The following is a 15,189-nucleotide window of genomic DNA, read 5'->3' as shown; positions in this document are numbered from 1 at the left end:
CACTAACGTAAGCAAAGAGAATGACTGGAGTGGGAGGGAAGGGAGGAGCTATTTAACAGCTTTGCTGTGGTGCTCTTTGACGCCTCCTGCTGACCAGGAGGTGAATATCCCATTAGTAATTAAGATGATCCGTGGACTCATTGTGTTATTAAAAAGAAAACTGGGTTTCATGTTCATTTAAAGTAGTGGTGGCTGTCCCTCAGACTTGGAGATGGATAATAACCCTGGTATTCAGGGTGATTTTGTGTGTGTGTGTGTAAAGACAGAAGAAACAGATTTAAAAATATAAATGAAAAATTACCTTATCTTTAAGGTCCTTCTCTTCGACACCCTGCACATAACGAATCATCTTGTGTATAACACGATCCAGCATAGGCTTAAACAAAAACAAACAGTCAGGTATAATTTAGTTTCTATAGCATTTTTTTTCTAAGAGTATCTGCTAATGCTAACAATTTCTGCAGCTTTTACAGTAGTTTAATGCACGCTATAAAAGAATAGACAGTCTATTAAACAACTGCTAAAGACGGTTACCTGTACTGTAGATGAATTGAGGTATTCTGCACAAACTCCCAAAGGCTGCACTAGTGCGGACACTGCCTGATAAATAGAAGACCACACATTATATACAGAATTTATATTTACCTGATAAATTCATTTATTTCACGATGGTGAGAGTCCACAACCCATCACGTAAGAGAAGACTTGAGTTTAATCCTGCATGTGATGACTTGTGGTCTTGCACCATCTTATAAAAGCAAACATGATTTGTTTTGTAAAGTGCCATTATTCACCAAAACATCAGTGGGAGTTGTGTATATCAGCCAGTGACCAATCAGTCCTTAAGCCCCAAGGCAGAACATAGAGTGATCTGAGATGTCATTGCAGAAAATGCAGCATGTCTGCAGAAAGAACAGCGCTTGAACTTTTCAGTGCTGCTCCACATTAGGCTGTTCTTTTTAAACAAAGCTGTTCTCTGGCTGCATTGTATAAGTTTTCCTTAACACAGTGCATCCAGAGCAGAGTGCTGTTTGAAGACAACAGTCAAATATGCAGTAGTGCATTGATTGTTTGGCACTCCGATTTTTGCAAGCTCGTTCCCTAGCTTTTCACAGTCTGCAAAGCTGTTTTTCTCTGACTGTAAGATGTTCGTATGAGCAACGCACCTTTTTTATTACTACATTTCTATGTTAAACTAAGAGAAAAGGAAACAAATTAATTCAAGAGACATTTTACAATTACTTTTTTTGACTGCAGCTAATTTGCAATGCAATTTTTAACTTCTACACTAGATTATAAAACTTTAAATATTGCTTTATTCTCCAGTTAACCAACACATTGCAATTGATCTGGTGCTTTAGTGTAACTGACAAATTTACAATTTTATTTCATTTAAAAATGACCTGCAGAAAAAATGTCACTAAAAAAATCTCATTGCAGAAGGTGAAAAAAAGTTCTGCCTCTGGGTCCTTAAGATACTATTATCGGTTATTTCTAGAGCGCCAACAGATTCCGCAGCGCTAGATACAGTTGTACTTGAGCTTATTCTTTCTCATAGCTATAAAAATCTTCTATAATATACATTTTTAACATTTAAATGTCCCTTTAACAACTGGGCAATAATGATCTCTCCTCAATTTAAAGTAAATACTTAAGGGCAAGTTTTTTTTCTGAAAAACTAAATGTCTGATTAGAATAAAATTATGTTTTCAGGCCAACAGTGTTATGGGAGTTGTCCTTATCGGCACAAACATGCATTTCCTGTCAGTTTAAATATTAAGTTAATCAGCCACAAATTAAAGAGCCATTATAGTGCAAACATTGCATGCTGTAGATTCTAATACAGCATGGTGTTAAACACATAGTTAAAGTACTGCATAGGAGCTGCAAATGAAAACAGCTGGTGACCCAATCAGCAACCAGAAAAATAAATATACACACACACACACATTTAAAGGTACAACACATTTAAAATGTTAAGTCCCACAAATAATACACAATTTTATTTTCAATATTTATTTGGGATGATTTTCCTATAATGTAATATTGTATATTGAAGTGTATCCACACCCTCAGAGAGACTAGAGTGCATTTCATGAAAGGCAGACTCCTGACCTTCCTACATACTGCACAGTGATTGGTTCATATGCTCAGGAGCTTATCTATATCTGCCATCAAATAGCTGCAGCAAAACAAACAGGATAAAGGAGCTTTCAAGGGTTCTCCAGCCTTTAAAACAATGCGTATTTTGCTAACAAAATGACAGTTTTAAATTATTTTAAAATATTTATTTTGCAAGTTTATATTTTCTAATGCTGTGAATAATTTCTGTCTAACAAAAATAAAAGGATGACTTTAATTTCAATGAAAGAAGAATAGGGAAATGTGCTGTGAACTACTAAGTAACCACATGAGCTGTCCCTTCACTAGATAGTGTGGCAGTGATACTAATTAGTACGTCTTTTTACCTACCCCAAGTTCTATACCTTCAGAGTTCAACTTGGACTGAATTGCCGCAAACCCTCCTAACTCTCCAAACTAAGGGAAAACAAGAATAAAATTACATTAAAAGGGACAGTCTAGTCAAAATGAAACTTTAAAACTGCATGCACTTTTTTATAAAATAAATTTTAATTTGCTTTTATCATCAAATGTTCTTTGTTCTCTTGGTATTCTTTGATGAAAGCTAAACCTAGGTAGGCTCATTATCTGAATTCTAAGCCGTTGAAGGCTGCCTCTTATCTTAGTGCATTCTGACAGTTTTTCACAGCTAGACAGTGATAATTCATGTGTTCCCTTTAGATACAAATTGTGCTCACTCCCATGGAGATATTTAAGAGTTAGCACTGATTGGCTAAAATGCAAGTCTGTCAAAAGAACTGAAACAAGGGGGAAGTCTGCAGAGGCTTAGTTACAAGTTAATCAGAGGTAGAAAGTATATTAATATAACTGTGTTGGTTATGCAAAACTGGGGAATGGGTAATAAAGGGATAATCTATCTTTTTAAACATTTTCAAGTAGACTGTCCCTTTAACATGGTTATTTCACTACATACATAGAAAGCAACATCCAATCATTTTTCAAATACTTGAAGTTGTTCCCGATGGGTTAAGATTTAAAAAAACTTTTATAAATATAGATATGCATTTACTGAGCTGTTCAAAGAATAAGCAACAAAACTGAAAACATGATGGTGGGTGCATTTTGCGCACCCATGCCTACCTACTACATACAGGAATATATTTATGTAAAAATATTTTATCATTCACCTTAACAAATCCAATAAAAAAAAAGATTTTCAAATTTTTGATAATTTCTGATTTGTTCAGATGAAGTAGTAAGTGTGTCCTCCTTACACAAACAATTCTGTACAATTCAGTTCACATAAATTGGTGGGTTCATCCCGTACGTAGCTAAAACAATGAATCCATTTATGAGCATTTAGCTCTCTGCAGTAAGAATCCCAACCCATCTATTAAATGTATTAACATTCACCTCCCTTAACCTCTTTTGCGGGAGAAGATATTAAACATCTTAAGAAACATCAGCGACAAGTGGATAATTACAAAGAAACTAAAATAGCTTTCGTACATATCTGCCTGCAGTATAATTTATAAACATTGATAAAATGCAGCAATGCATAGCGGAAAGATAAATACTTACTCTATTGACTAGATCAACAAGCCAACCATGAGGTTCCTAAGAAAGAAAATAACGTTATAAATGATGGAATACAGATCATTAAATAGGTTATAATAAAGCAAATGATATATGTAGCATTGTAGAAAACTAAAATAAAGGAATGTTCTATTTAGATATGTTCATGTGACACGGTTACATTCCAACAAACAGCACTGACCTTCTGTAAACTGCTGGCAGGTGACACGGCATATGTGTTCCCTTCACCAAACACTTCGGCCCAGTTTTTTTGGCTAACTTTCATTCTGTTCTTGAAATGGTATTCATTATCAGGGTTAAAGGCCTGGATTTAGGGAAAGCCAGAAGAGGAGTTCAGTTGTACATTAAAGAAGCACACTTGGAAACGAATATAAAATGTTTAAAGGGACAGTCAACATCCGGCAGATCTTAATACTATCATTTAGATACTCACAATAAGATGCACCTGCACCACCTCCCATGTTAAATACCTTTAACAATATGGAGTAATCGCCCACAGCACATACGTTTTTCAGCTGTAGACATTGACGTCTAAACCAGCATCTCCCTCTCTGTAAATGTGTCTGTTTAAACACATAGGTAAATTTCTCTTAAACTAAGTTAAACACATAGGTAAATTTCCAATGCAAAAAAACATATATAGGGAGATGCTGGTTCAGACATTAACCGAGTTACTCTAAACGAAAATTATGAGCCATCAAATAGGAATACAAAATTAACCCTATAAATACTGCCTTAATCATGTTTAGTCTGTTACATTGTTTTTAAATTGTAGATACGCATAGTTAATGATTTATGAGATGTATAATATGTGTAACCACTAGAGGGAGACTTTACTCTCTCCACAGAAGCCTTTGGCGCCAAATATGTTTAAAAGGATTCATGATATGTATGTACACTTAGCATGACTAAGGGGTTAACCCCCGAAACGTCGCTTTTTATGTAACCTAAAATAACGTTTTTCAAGTTTATCATTGTGCTGGTGTTACCTTTTGAGACTGTGTAAGCAGGGGCTATTGCAGCTTACCCCATACACCAGGCACTTTCTTACTCTGTGGGGCTGAATCCCATTGGACTGACTAGCTAAGTTATTCTAAATGATGGTATTAAGTTCTGCCGGGTGTTGACTGTCCCTTTAACTACACATAAGAACATTTTTATCCTTTATCTTGTCCCTTTTTCCTGTAAATTCTAGTGTTTCAAAAATGCTAGGATTTACCATCACTAAAAATAAATGCAACTTTCGTTCATCAGTTTAAAAAAAAAAACACAAAACAAAACTGCGGCTTCAGCGCTAACCTAAGAGCCTACGGTACAGCTCAGCTTTTTCAGTGAGGTGACATTTCCACCTCTTAGCCAATAGCCAATATTACAAAAGGCAAGCACGGATATTGGCTAAGTGGAAACCTCGCCTCATTAAAAACAGGAGCTGTGCCGTGGGCAGCTGGAGGCACTTAGGTTAGGGCTGAATCTGCAGTAAAATAAAAAGGTAGCTATTCATCAGTTTTTCTTTTAAATGACAAATGGAGGTCGCCTTTATTTTTAGTGATGGCAAATCCAAGTTTTTGAAAAGCTAGAATTTACCATCACTTTAACTTTGAAAATTGTGGGTTTTCCAATTGTGAGAATTAGACGTGCACACTACGCACTTCACAAGCCTTAAACCCTGCTACATATCTGTCCCCAGTTAGCCTCAGCAGAGGTGATAAAATAAGATAATCCAAGTTGTGCTAACAAAATGACAGAGGCAAGTCTAGTGTACATCAATAACAGCTGCAGATTGGCCCCTCCAAATAAGAAGTGATGGGAGGAGAGTTTGGCAGTTTTAAAACAACTTCTGTAAACAGTGTTTTAACGTACTCTTTCATTGCAAAACTATACAACATTTTAAAGTTATGCTTTACGTCCCTTTTAGCTATAAAGAGCAAAGGACATGGCTCCAGATAACCAGCTATGCTTATGTCGCACCCAATGTGGCTAAACAGCCATGTCCTGATGAGTTTTAACGTGTTGTGTCTGACAGGCCATTAAAAGGGACAGTCAAGTATAAATTAAACTTTCATTATTCAGATTGGACTTTTAATTTTAATCAACTTTCCAATTTACTTTTATCATCAAATTTGGTTTTTTTCTCTTGGTATTCTTAGTTTAAACTAAACCTAGGTAGGTTCATATGCTAATTTCGAAGCCTTTGAGGGCTGCCTCTTATCACAGGCTTTTTAAATCTCTTTTCAACACAGACACAGAAAGTACACGTGGGCCATATAGATAACACTGTGTTCAGGCACAGGGGGTTATTTAAGATTTAGCAAAAAACAATGCTAAATTTAAGACAATAGATAATAAACAGTCACAGTCATGTGATCAGGGGGCTGGAAGAAGGTTCCTAGATACAAGGTAATCACAAAGGTAAAAGTATATTAATATAACTGTATTGGTTATGCAAAACTGGGGAATGGGTAATAAAGGGACTTTTAAAACAATAACAATTCTATGGTAGACTGTCCCTTTAACAATGTGTTAAACACACAGTTTACAAGAGACACTAATGTAAAAAATAAAATCATTTTCCAAATTTATAGCATATTTTTTAATTAGAACGTCCCTTTAATGCAGATATATGCTTTACATATGAAAAGAAATGCTTCACTGTCCCTTTAAAGTTCAGTTTGTTAGAAGGTGCACCATTCAGATTTAACCATTTCCTGTAACTGTATGTTATGTCACACAGGATGTGCAATTACATTACCATGGTAAGAACGCCCAGTAGACCAATGGCAATGGGTTCGTGTTTGATCCTCTCAGCAACTAAATCAACAAGCAGCATCAGCATATTGTAGATTCCCTCGTGAATCTCAGTTCCCCATTTATGGACAGCACTGGATGTTAACAGCTTGAAGAAAAGAAACCGGAAAATGAGCTTTTATAAAGGACGTCTGCTCACCATAAAATATAGGTTTATTGAAACAGGTTTAATCATGGAGAGTGAAAAATATTAATAAGGGGATTTTACCCAAACAGAAAAGTAAAAATGACATTGTAATGCATTAAACACATGGTATCCTAGCATACCAAGGCTCAGAAGTAGCAATCGACTACTAAAAGCTAGCACACATATTCCACTTGTCGTTGGCTAACCAGATGTCTTCAGCTAGCTCCCAGTACTGCACTGCTGTTCTGCAGTTGACATTGACTATGTGTTTAACTTATTTGCAGTGGTTAAAAACATAATTTATGCTTACCTGATAAATTCCTTTCTTCTGTTGTGTGATCAGTCCACGGGTCATCATTACTTCTGGGATATAACTCCTCCCCAACAGGAAATGCAAGAGGATTCACCCAGCAGAGCTGCATATAGCTCCTCCCCTCTACGTCAGTCCCAGTCATTCGACCAAGAATCAACGAGAAAGGAGTAACCAAGGGTGAAGTGGTGACTGGAGTATAATTTAAAAGATATTTACCTGCCTTAAAACAGGGCGGGCCGTGGACTGATCACACAACAGAAGAAAGGAATTTATCAGGTAAGCATAAATTATGTTTTCTTCTGTTATGTGTGATCAGTCCACGGGTCATCATTACTTCTGGGATACCAATACCAAAGCAAAAGTACACGGATGACGGGAGGGATAGGCAGGCTCATTATACAGAAGAAACCACTGCCTGAAGAACCTTTCTCCCAAAAATAGCCTCCGAAGAAGCAAAAGTGTCAAATTTGTAAAATTTGGAAAAAGTATGAAGCGAAGACCAAGTTGCAGCCTTGCAAATCTGTTCAGCAGAGGCCTCATTCTTAAAGGCCCAAGTGGAAGCCACAGCTCTAGTGGGGTGAGCTGTAATTCTTTCAGGAGGCTGCTGTCCAGCAGTCTCATAGGCTAAACGTATTATGCTACGAAGCCAAAAAGAGAGAGAGGTAGCAGAAGCTTTTTGACCTCTCCTCTGTCCAGAATAAACGACAAACAGGGAAGAAGTTTGGCGAAAATCTTTAGTTGCCTGCAAGTAGAACTTGAGGGCACGAACTACATCCAGATTGTGTAGAAGACGTTCCTTCTTTGAAGAAGGATTTGGACACAAGGATGGAACAACAATCTCTTGATTGATATTCCTGTTAGTGACTACCTTAGGTAAGAACCCAGGTTTAGTACGCAGAACTACCTTGTCTGAGTGAAAAATCAGATAAGGAGAATCACAATGTAAGGCTGATAACTCAGAGACTCTTCGAGCCGAGGAAATAGCCATTAAAAACAGAACTTTCCAAGATAACATTTTTATATCAATGGAATGAAGGGGTTCAAACGGAACACCCTGTAAAACGTTAAGAACTAAGTTTAAACTCCATGGCGGAGCAACAGCTTTAAACACAGGCTTGATCCTAGCTAAAGCCTGACAAAAGGCCTGGACGTCTGGATTTTCTGACAGACGCCTGTGTACCAAGATGGACAGAGCTGAAATCTGTCCCTTTAATGAACTAGCTGATAAACCCTTATCTAAACCTTCTTGTAGAAAGGACAATATCCTAGGGATCCTAACCTTACTCCAGGAGTAACCTTTGGATTCGCACCAGTATAGGTATTTACGCCATATTTTATGGTAAATCCTTCTGGTAACAGGCTTCCTAGCCTGTATCAGGGTATCAATAACCGACTCAGAAAAACCACGTTTTGATAAAATCAAGCGTTCAATTTCCAAGCAGTCAGCTTCAGAGAAGTTAGATTTTGATGTTTGAATGGACCCTGTATCAGAAGGTCCTGTCTTAGAGGTAGAGACCAAGGCGGACAGGATGACATGTCCACTAGATCTGCATACCAAGTCCTGCGTGGCCATGCAGGCGCTATTAGAATCACTGATGCTCTCTCCTGTTTGATTTTGGCAATCAATCGAGGAAGCAGCGGGAAGGGTGGAAACACATAAGCCATCCCGAAGTTCCAAGGTGCTGTCAAAGCATCTATCAGAACCGCTCCCGGATCCCTGGATCTGGACCCGTAGTGAGGAAGTTTGGCGTTCTGGCGAGACGCCATGAGATCTATCTCTGGTTTGCCCCAACGTCGAAGTATTTGGGCAAAGACCTCCGGATGAAGTTCCCACTCCCCCGGATGAAAAGTCTGGCGACTCAAGAAATCCGCCTCCCAGTTCTCCACTCCCGGGATGTGGATTGCTGACAGGTGGCAAGAGTGAGACTCTGCCCAGCGAATTATCTTTGATACTTCCATCATTGCTAGGGAGCTTCTTGTCCCTCCCTGATGGTTGATGTAAGCTACAGTCGTGATGTTGTCCGACTGAAACCTGATGAACCCCCGAGTTGTTAATTGGGGCCAAGCCAGAAGGGCATTGAGAACTGCTCTCAATTCCAGAATGTTTATTGGAAGGAGACTCTCCTCCTGATTCCATAGTCCCTGAGCCTTCAGAGAATTCCAGACAGCGCCCCAACCTAGTAGGCTGGCGTCTGTTGTTACAATTGTCCAGTCTGGCCTGCTGAATGGCATCCCCCTGGACAGGTGTGGCCGATAAAGCCACCATAGAAGAGAATTTCTGGTCTCTTGATTCAGATTCAGAGTAGGGGACAAATCTGAGTAATCCCCATTCCACTGACTTAGCATGCACAATTGCAGCGGTCTGAGGTGTAGGCGTGCAAAAGGTACTATGTCCATTGCCGCTACCATTAAGCCGATCACCTCCATGCATTGAGCTACTGACGGGTGTTGAATGGAATGAAGGACACGGCATGCATTTTGAAGCTTTGTTAACCTGTCTTCTGTCAGGTAAATCTTCATTTCTACAGAATCTATAAGAGTCCCCAAGAATGGAACTCTTGTGAGAGGAAAAAGAGAACTCTTCTTTTCGTTCACTTTCCATCCATGCGACCTTAGAAATGCCAGAACTAACTCTGTATGAGACTTGGCAGTTTGAAAGCTTGAAGCTTGTATTAGAATGTCGTCTAGGTACGGAGCTACCGAAATCCCTCGCGGTCTTAGTACCGCCAGAAGGGTACCCAGAACCTTTGTGAAGATTCTTGGAGCCGTAGCCAATCCGAATGGAAGAGCTACAAACTGGTAGTGCCTGTCTAAGAAGGCAAACCTTAGATACCGGTGATGATCTTTGTGAATCGGTATGTGAAGGTAAGCATCTTTTAAATCCACTGTGGTCATGTACTGACCCTTTTGGATCATGGGTAAGATTGTCCGAATAGTTTCCATTTTGAACGATGGAACTCTTAGGAATTTGTTTAGAATCTTTAAATCTAAGATTGGCCTGAAAGTTCCCTCTTTTTTGGGAACCACAAACAGGTTTGAGTAGAACCCTTGTCCTTGTTCCGACCGCGGAACCGGATGGATCACTCCCATTAATAACAGATCTTGTACACAGCGTAGAAACGCTTCTTTCTTTATCTGGTTTGTTGACAACCTTGACAGATGAAATCTCCCTCTTGGGGGAAATAATTTGAAGTCTAGAAGGTATCCCTGAGATATGATCTCTAGCGCCCAGGGATCCTGAACATCTCTTGCCCAGGCCTGGGCGAAGAGAGAAAGTCTGCCCCCCACTAGATCCGGTCCCGGATCGGGGGCTCTCGGTTCATGCTGTCTTTGGGGCAGCAGCAGGTTTCCTGGCCTGCTTGCCCTTGTTCCAGGACTGGTTAGGTTTCCAGCCTTGCCTGTAACGAGCAACAGCTCCCTCCTGTTTTGGTGCAGTGGAGGTTGATGCTGCTCCTGTTTTGAAATTCCGAAAGGGACGAAAATTAGACTGTCTAGCCTTAGCTTTGGCTTTGTCTTGAGGTAGGGCGTGGCCCTTACCTCCTGTAATGTCAGCGATAATTTCTTTCAAACCGGGCCCAAATAAAGACTGCCCCTTGAAAGGTATATTAAGTAATTTGGACTTAGAAGTAACATCAGCTGACCAGGATTTTAGCCACAGCGCCCTACGTGCCTGGATGGCGAATCCTGAGTTCTTAGCCGTAAGTTTGGTTAAATGTACTACGGCCTCCGAAATGAATGAATTAGCTAGTTTAAGGACTCTAAGCCTGTCCGTAATGTCGTCTAGCGTAGATGAACTAAGGTTCTCTTCCAGAGACTCAATCCAAAATGCTGCCGCAGCCGTAATCGGCGCGATACATGCAAGGGGTTGCAATATAAAACCTTGTTGAACAAACATTTTCTTAAGGTAACCCTCTAATTTTTTATCCATTGGATCTGAAAAAGCACAGCTATCCTCCACCGGGATAGTGGTACGCTTAGCTAAAGTAGAAACTGCTCCCTCCACCTTAGGGACCGTTTGCCATAAGTCCCGAGTGGTGGCGTCTATTGGAAACATCTTTCTAAATATTGGAGGGGGTGAGAACGGCACACCGGGTCTATCCCACTCCTTAGTAACAATTTCAGTTAGTCTCTTAGGTATAGGAAAAACGTCAGTACTCGCCGGTACCGCAAAGTATTTATCCAACCTACACAATTTCTCTGGTATTGCAACGGTGTTACAATCATTGAGAGCTGCTAAAACCTCCCCTAGTAATACACGGAGGTTCTCCAATTTAAATTTAAAATTTGAAATATCTGAATCCAATCTGTTTGGATCAGAACCGTCACCCACAGAATGAAGCTCTCCGTCCTCATGCTCTGCAAGCTGTGACGCAGTATCAGACATGGCCCTAGTATTGTCAGCGCACTCTGTTCTCACCCCAGAGTGATCACGCTTGCCTCTTAGTTCTGGTAATTTAGACAAAACTTCAGTCATAACAGTAGCCATATCTTGTAATGTTATCTGTAATGGCCGCCCAGATGTACTAGGCGCCATAATATCACGCACCTCCCGGGCGGGAGATGCAGGTACTGCCGCGTGAGGCGAGTTAGTCGGCATAACTCTCCCCTCGCTGTTTGGTGAAACTTGTTCAAATTGTACAGATTGACTTTTATTTAAAGTAGCATCAATACAGTTAGTACATAAATTTCTATTGGGCTCCACCTTGGCATTGGAACAAATGACACAGATATCTTCCTCTGAGTCAGACATGTTTAACACACTAGCAATAAACTTGCAACTTGGTTATAATCTTTTTTAGCAAAAAACGTACTGTGCCTCAAAGAGGTACTAAACGATTAAATGACAGTTGAAATAATGAACTGAAAAACAGTTATAGCATCAAACTTTAAAACAACACAACTTTTAGCAAAGGTTTGTTCCCATTAGTAAAATAACAATAATTAAATTTGACATAAAAATTACAGAGCAACGTTTTTATTCACAGTCAATATAAAATTCTCACAGCTCTGCTGAGAGAATCTACCTCCCTCCAAAGAAGTTTGAAGACCCCTGAGATCTGTCAGAGATGAACCGGATCATGCAGGAAATATAAGAGTAACTGACTGGAAATTTTTGATGCGTAGCAAAGAGCGCCAAAAACGGCCCCTCCCCCTCACACACAGCAGTGAAGAGAAACGAAACTGTCACAATTAAAACCAAACAACTGCCAAGTGGAAAATAATGCCCAAATATTTATTCACTCAGTACCTCAGAAATGTAAACGATTCTACATTCCAGCAAAAACGTTTAACATGATAAATACTTATTAAAAGGATTAGTGACTTTTAACAGAGTAGTTCCGGTGAAATACCATCCCCAGAATACTGAAGTGTATACATACATGTCATTATAACGGTATGGCAGGATTTTCTCATCAATTCCATTCAGAAAATAAAAACTGCTACATACCTCAATGCAGATTCATCTGCCCGCTGTCCCCTGATCTGAAGCTTTTACCTCCCTCAGATGGCCGAGAACAGCAATATGATCTTAACTACTCCGGTTAAAATCATAGTAAAAAACTCTGGTAGATTCCTCCTCAAACTCTGCCAGAGAAGTAATAACACGCTCCGGTGCTATTGTAAAATAACAAACTTTTGATTGAAGTCATAAAAACTAAGTATAATCACCATAGTCCTCTCACACATCCTATCTAGTCGTTGGGTGCAAGAGAATGACTGGGACTGACGTAGAGGGGAGGAGCTATATGCAGCTCTGCTGGGTGAATCCTCTTGCATTTCCTGTTGGGGAGGAGTTATATCCCAGAAGTAATGATGACCCGTGGACTGATCACACATAACAGAAGAAACAAAGCCTTTTTTTGCAATGTTACATTTACTTTTTACACTTATGACCATTTAAACAATGTTATCAAAAGGCAGCAATGCAAAATATGTGTTTGAATTTATTAAAGCATTTCATTTTTGAAAAAGAAAGTCCATTTAATGTATTGTGGGCAAATTGTCCATTATTTAAAAAACTTGCAGATTCTGACTGTAGCGAGCGATTTTAGCAGAAACAAATGGCGTCTCACCTTTTTAAAAGCTTCAGGCATACAACGGTCTATAAACCTTCTGCAGTTTTCATCCGAGTCAGAGAGACCTATAAACAACACATATTACAGTCAGTGCATTAAAGGGACAGTACAATTAAAATTAAAGGGATATGAAACCCAAAAATGTTCTCTTGATTCAGACAGAACATACAATTTAAAAAAAATCCAATTTACTTCTATTATCACATTCCAGTGATATTCTGTGCTGAAGAGATAGTAGGCAAAATCATTATCCATTTTCAAGAGCACTAGATAGCAGAACTATTTTCTGCCATGCACTGCTCCTGAAAATGGATAACATTTTTGCAAAACTGCTGCCATACAGTGCTCAAGAAATGGGCTGGCTCCTAAGGTTATGTTCTCGCTTTTTAACAAAAGATAAGAGAACGAAGAAAATCTTAAAATACAAGTAAATTAGAAAGTTGTTTACAATTGCATGCGCTATCTGAATCACAAAAGAAAAAAAAGTTTGGGTTTCATAAAGATCACTTCTATTGTCAAAATGTGCAGTATTTTCATATGCAGAAATTCCTTGGCACCAGCTACTACTGGGCATGGGCAATGCATTTGTGATTTGCTAATAGCGGTCATATGATATGGGGGGGGGGGGGGGGATGGAAGTAACTGAAATGTGTCAGAAAAAAATAAAATAAAACAAATACTAACCATTAGGGATGTGCATTTGGATCTAAATGCACATCCTTACTAATCGTTTGAAGCTTAGATTAAGTGCTATAGTATGGTCTTAATTATGCATGTGCTGATTATATAGTTCAAGAGAATTTAATGGTCCTTTAAAACACATTAATGTTGAGAGCCTTACCAATTTTTGCCAAGTATGTGGAGGCTATTAAACACTTCCCAAGGGACTCTTCTCGTTTGTAGGGTATGGACCAGTGATCAGTCAGCACTCTGCTTTCCAGTTCATACAGGTTTGTAGTGGGAAATTCAATGTTTTCTCCAGAACAGTTGCCATTTTCATCATTTTTCTAAAGAAAACAAATGACGCTTGTTGATATATTGGCTGAGTACCCAATAACAAAGACCGGCTACCCTAAATAAGGGGGTGGGAAAAAAACAGAAAGCAAGATAGGTAGACTACTTCTGCCCTTCTCAGTTACAAAGCCGTAATGAAAGGGAGCAAAGGTTTGTATTACTTAGATTTCATTTTTCTTGGTTCACCATATAGAGCACTTACCAACACAGAATTATCAAGCAGCATAATTACACGAGTAGGGAAGGGAAAAACAACAAAAAAACAACCATCTCATAAACCCAGTAAATTATGCCGTATTGAGCAGAAATACAAAAATGTGTTACCGGAGAAGGATCTCTACACTTCTCACTGGGTAATCAAAGGGAGAGTAAAGACAAAATGATATTTTCATGATTTAGATATAACATGCAAATTATTTCTATTATTAACTAATTGGCTTGTTCTCTTGGAATGCTTTGTTGAAAAAGCATATCTAGCTAGGCTCAGGAGCAACAATGTGCTACTACGAGCTAGTTCAACAAAGGATACCAAAAGAATTAAGCAAATTTAATAATAGAATTAAATTGGAAAGTTGTTTAAAATTTGGGAGTTTCATGTCCCTTTAATCTGTGTTTTTATACCACAGTGTGCAAACCTGAGTAGTATTTAAAAGCTAAATTAAATTTGCCAATACAAACTATTTAATTTTTAACCGAGATTGGATTATAATCTTATTTTATTTGGAGGTTTGGAAAGCATAAAGTGTGATCCCAAAATTAGTGACCAGCACTCAACATTAAAAAAAAAAAAAAAAAAAGTTTGGACACTCCAGATTACTCCAAAGAAAATGTGGCCAGTCTGCGACATTGTGAAAACAGAATTTATGCTTACCTGATAAATTACTTTCTCCAACGGTGTGTCCGGTCCACGGCATCATCCATTACTTGTGGGGATATTCTCCTCCCCTACAGGGAAAGGCAAGGAGAGCACACAGCAAGAGCTGTCCATATAGCTCCCCCTCTGGCTCCGCCCCACAGTCATTCGACCGACGGTTAGGAGAAAAAGGAGAAAACTATAGGGTGCCGTGGTGACTGTAGTGTATAAAGAAAAAGAAAAAATTTTCAAACCTGATTAAAAAACCAGGGCGGGCCGTGGACCGGACACACCATTGGAGAAAGTAATTTATCAGGTAAGC

General features: G+C 39.0%; 1 protein-coding gene across 1 annotated transcript in view; it reads right to left on the bottom strand.

Annotated features, from left to right (window-relative positions):
* The window catches only part of LOC128640796 (ubiquitin carboxyl-terminal hydrolase 24), a 152,644-nt gene extending 138,404 nt beyond the window's left edge, over nt 1–14,240 (bottom strand). Inside the window, exons 1-9 of the mRNA XM_053693216.1 lie at nt 14,217–14,240; nt 13,842–14,007; nt 12,998–13,065; nt 6,428–6,571; nt 3,860–3,982; nt 3,664–3,699; nt 2,473–2,538; nt 535–600; nt 302–376 (exon numbers count right to left, since the gene is read on the bottom strand). Of these exons, the coding sequence (XP_053549191.1) occupies nt 302–376; nt 535–600; nt 2,473–2,538; nt 3,664–3,699; nt 3,860–3,982; nt 6,428–6,571; nt 12,998–13,065; nt 13,842–14,007; nt 14,217–14,240 (768 nt within the window). The remainder of the gene's footprint in view (nt 1–301; nt 377–534; nt 601–2,472; nt 2,539–3,663; nt 3,700–3,859; nt 3,983–6,427; nt 6,572–12,997; nt 13,066–13,841; nt 14,008–14,216) is intronic.
* Nucleotides 14,241–15,189: the final 949 nt, after the last annotated feature.

This window comes from Bombina bombina, chromosome 10 (assembly GCF_027579735.1).
Source record: "Bombina bombina isolate aBomBom1 chromosome 10, aBomBom1.pri, whole genome shotgun sequence".
NCBI lineage: Eukaryota > Metazoa > Chordata > Amphibia > Anura > Bombinatoridae > Bombina > Bombina bombina.
The sequence above is the reverse complement of the archived record's forward strand: the minus strand, read 5'-3'. Positions and strand labels throughout refer to the sequence as shown.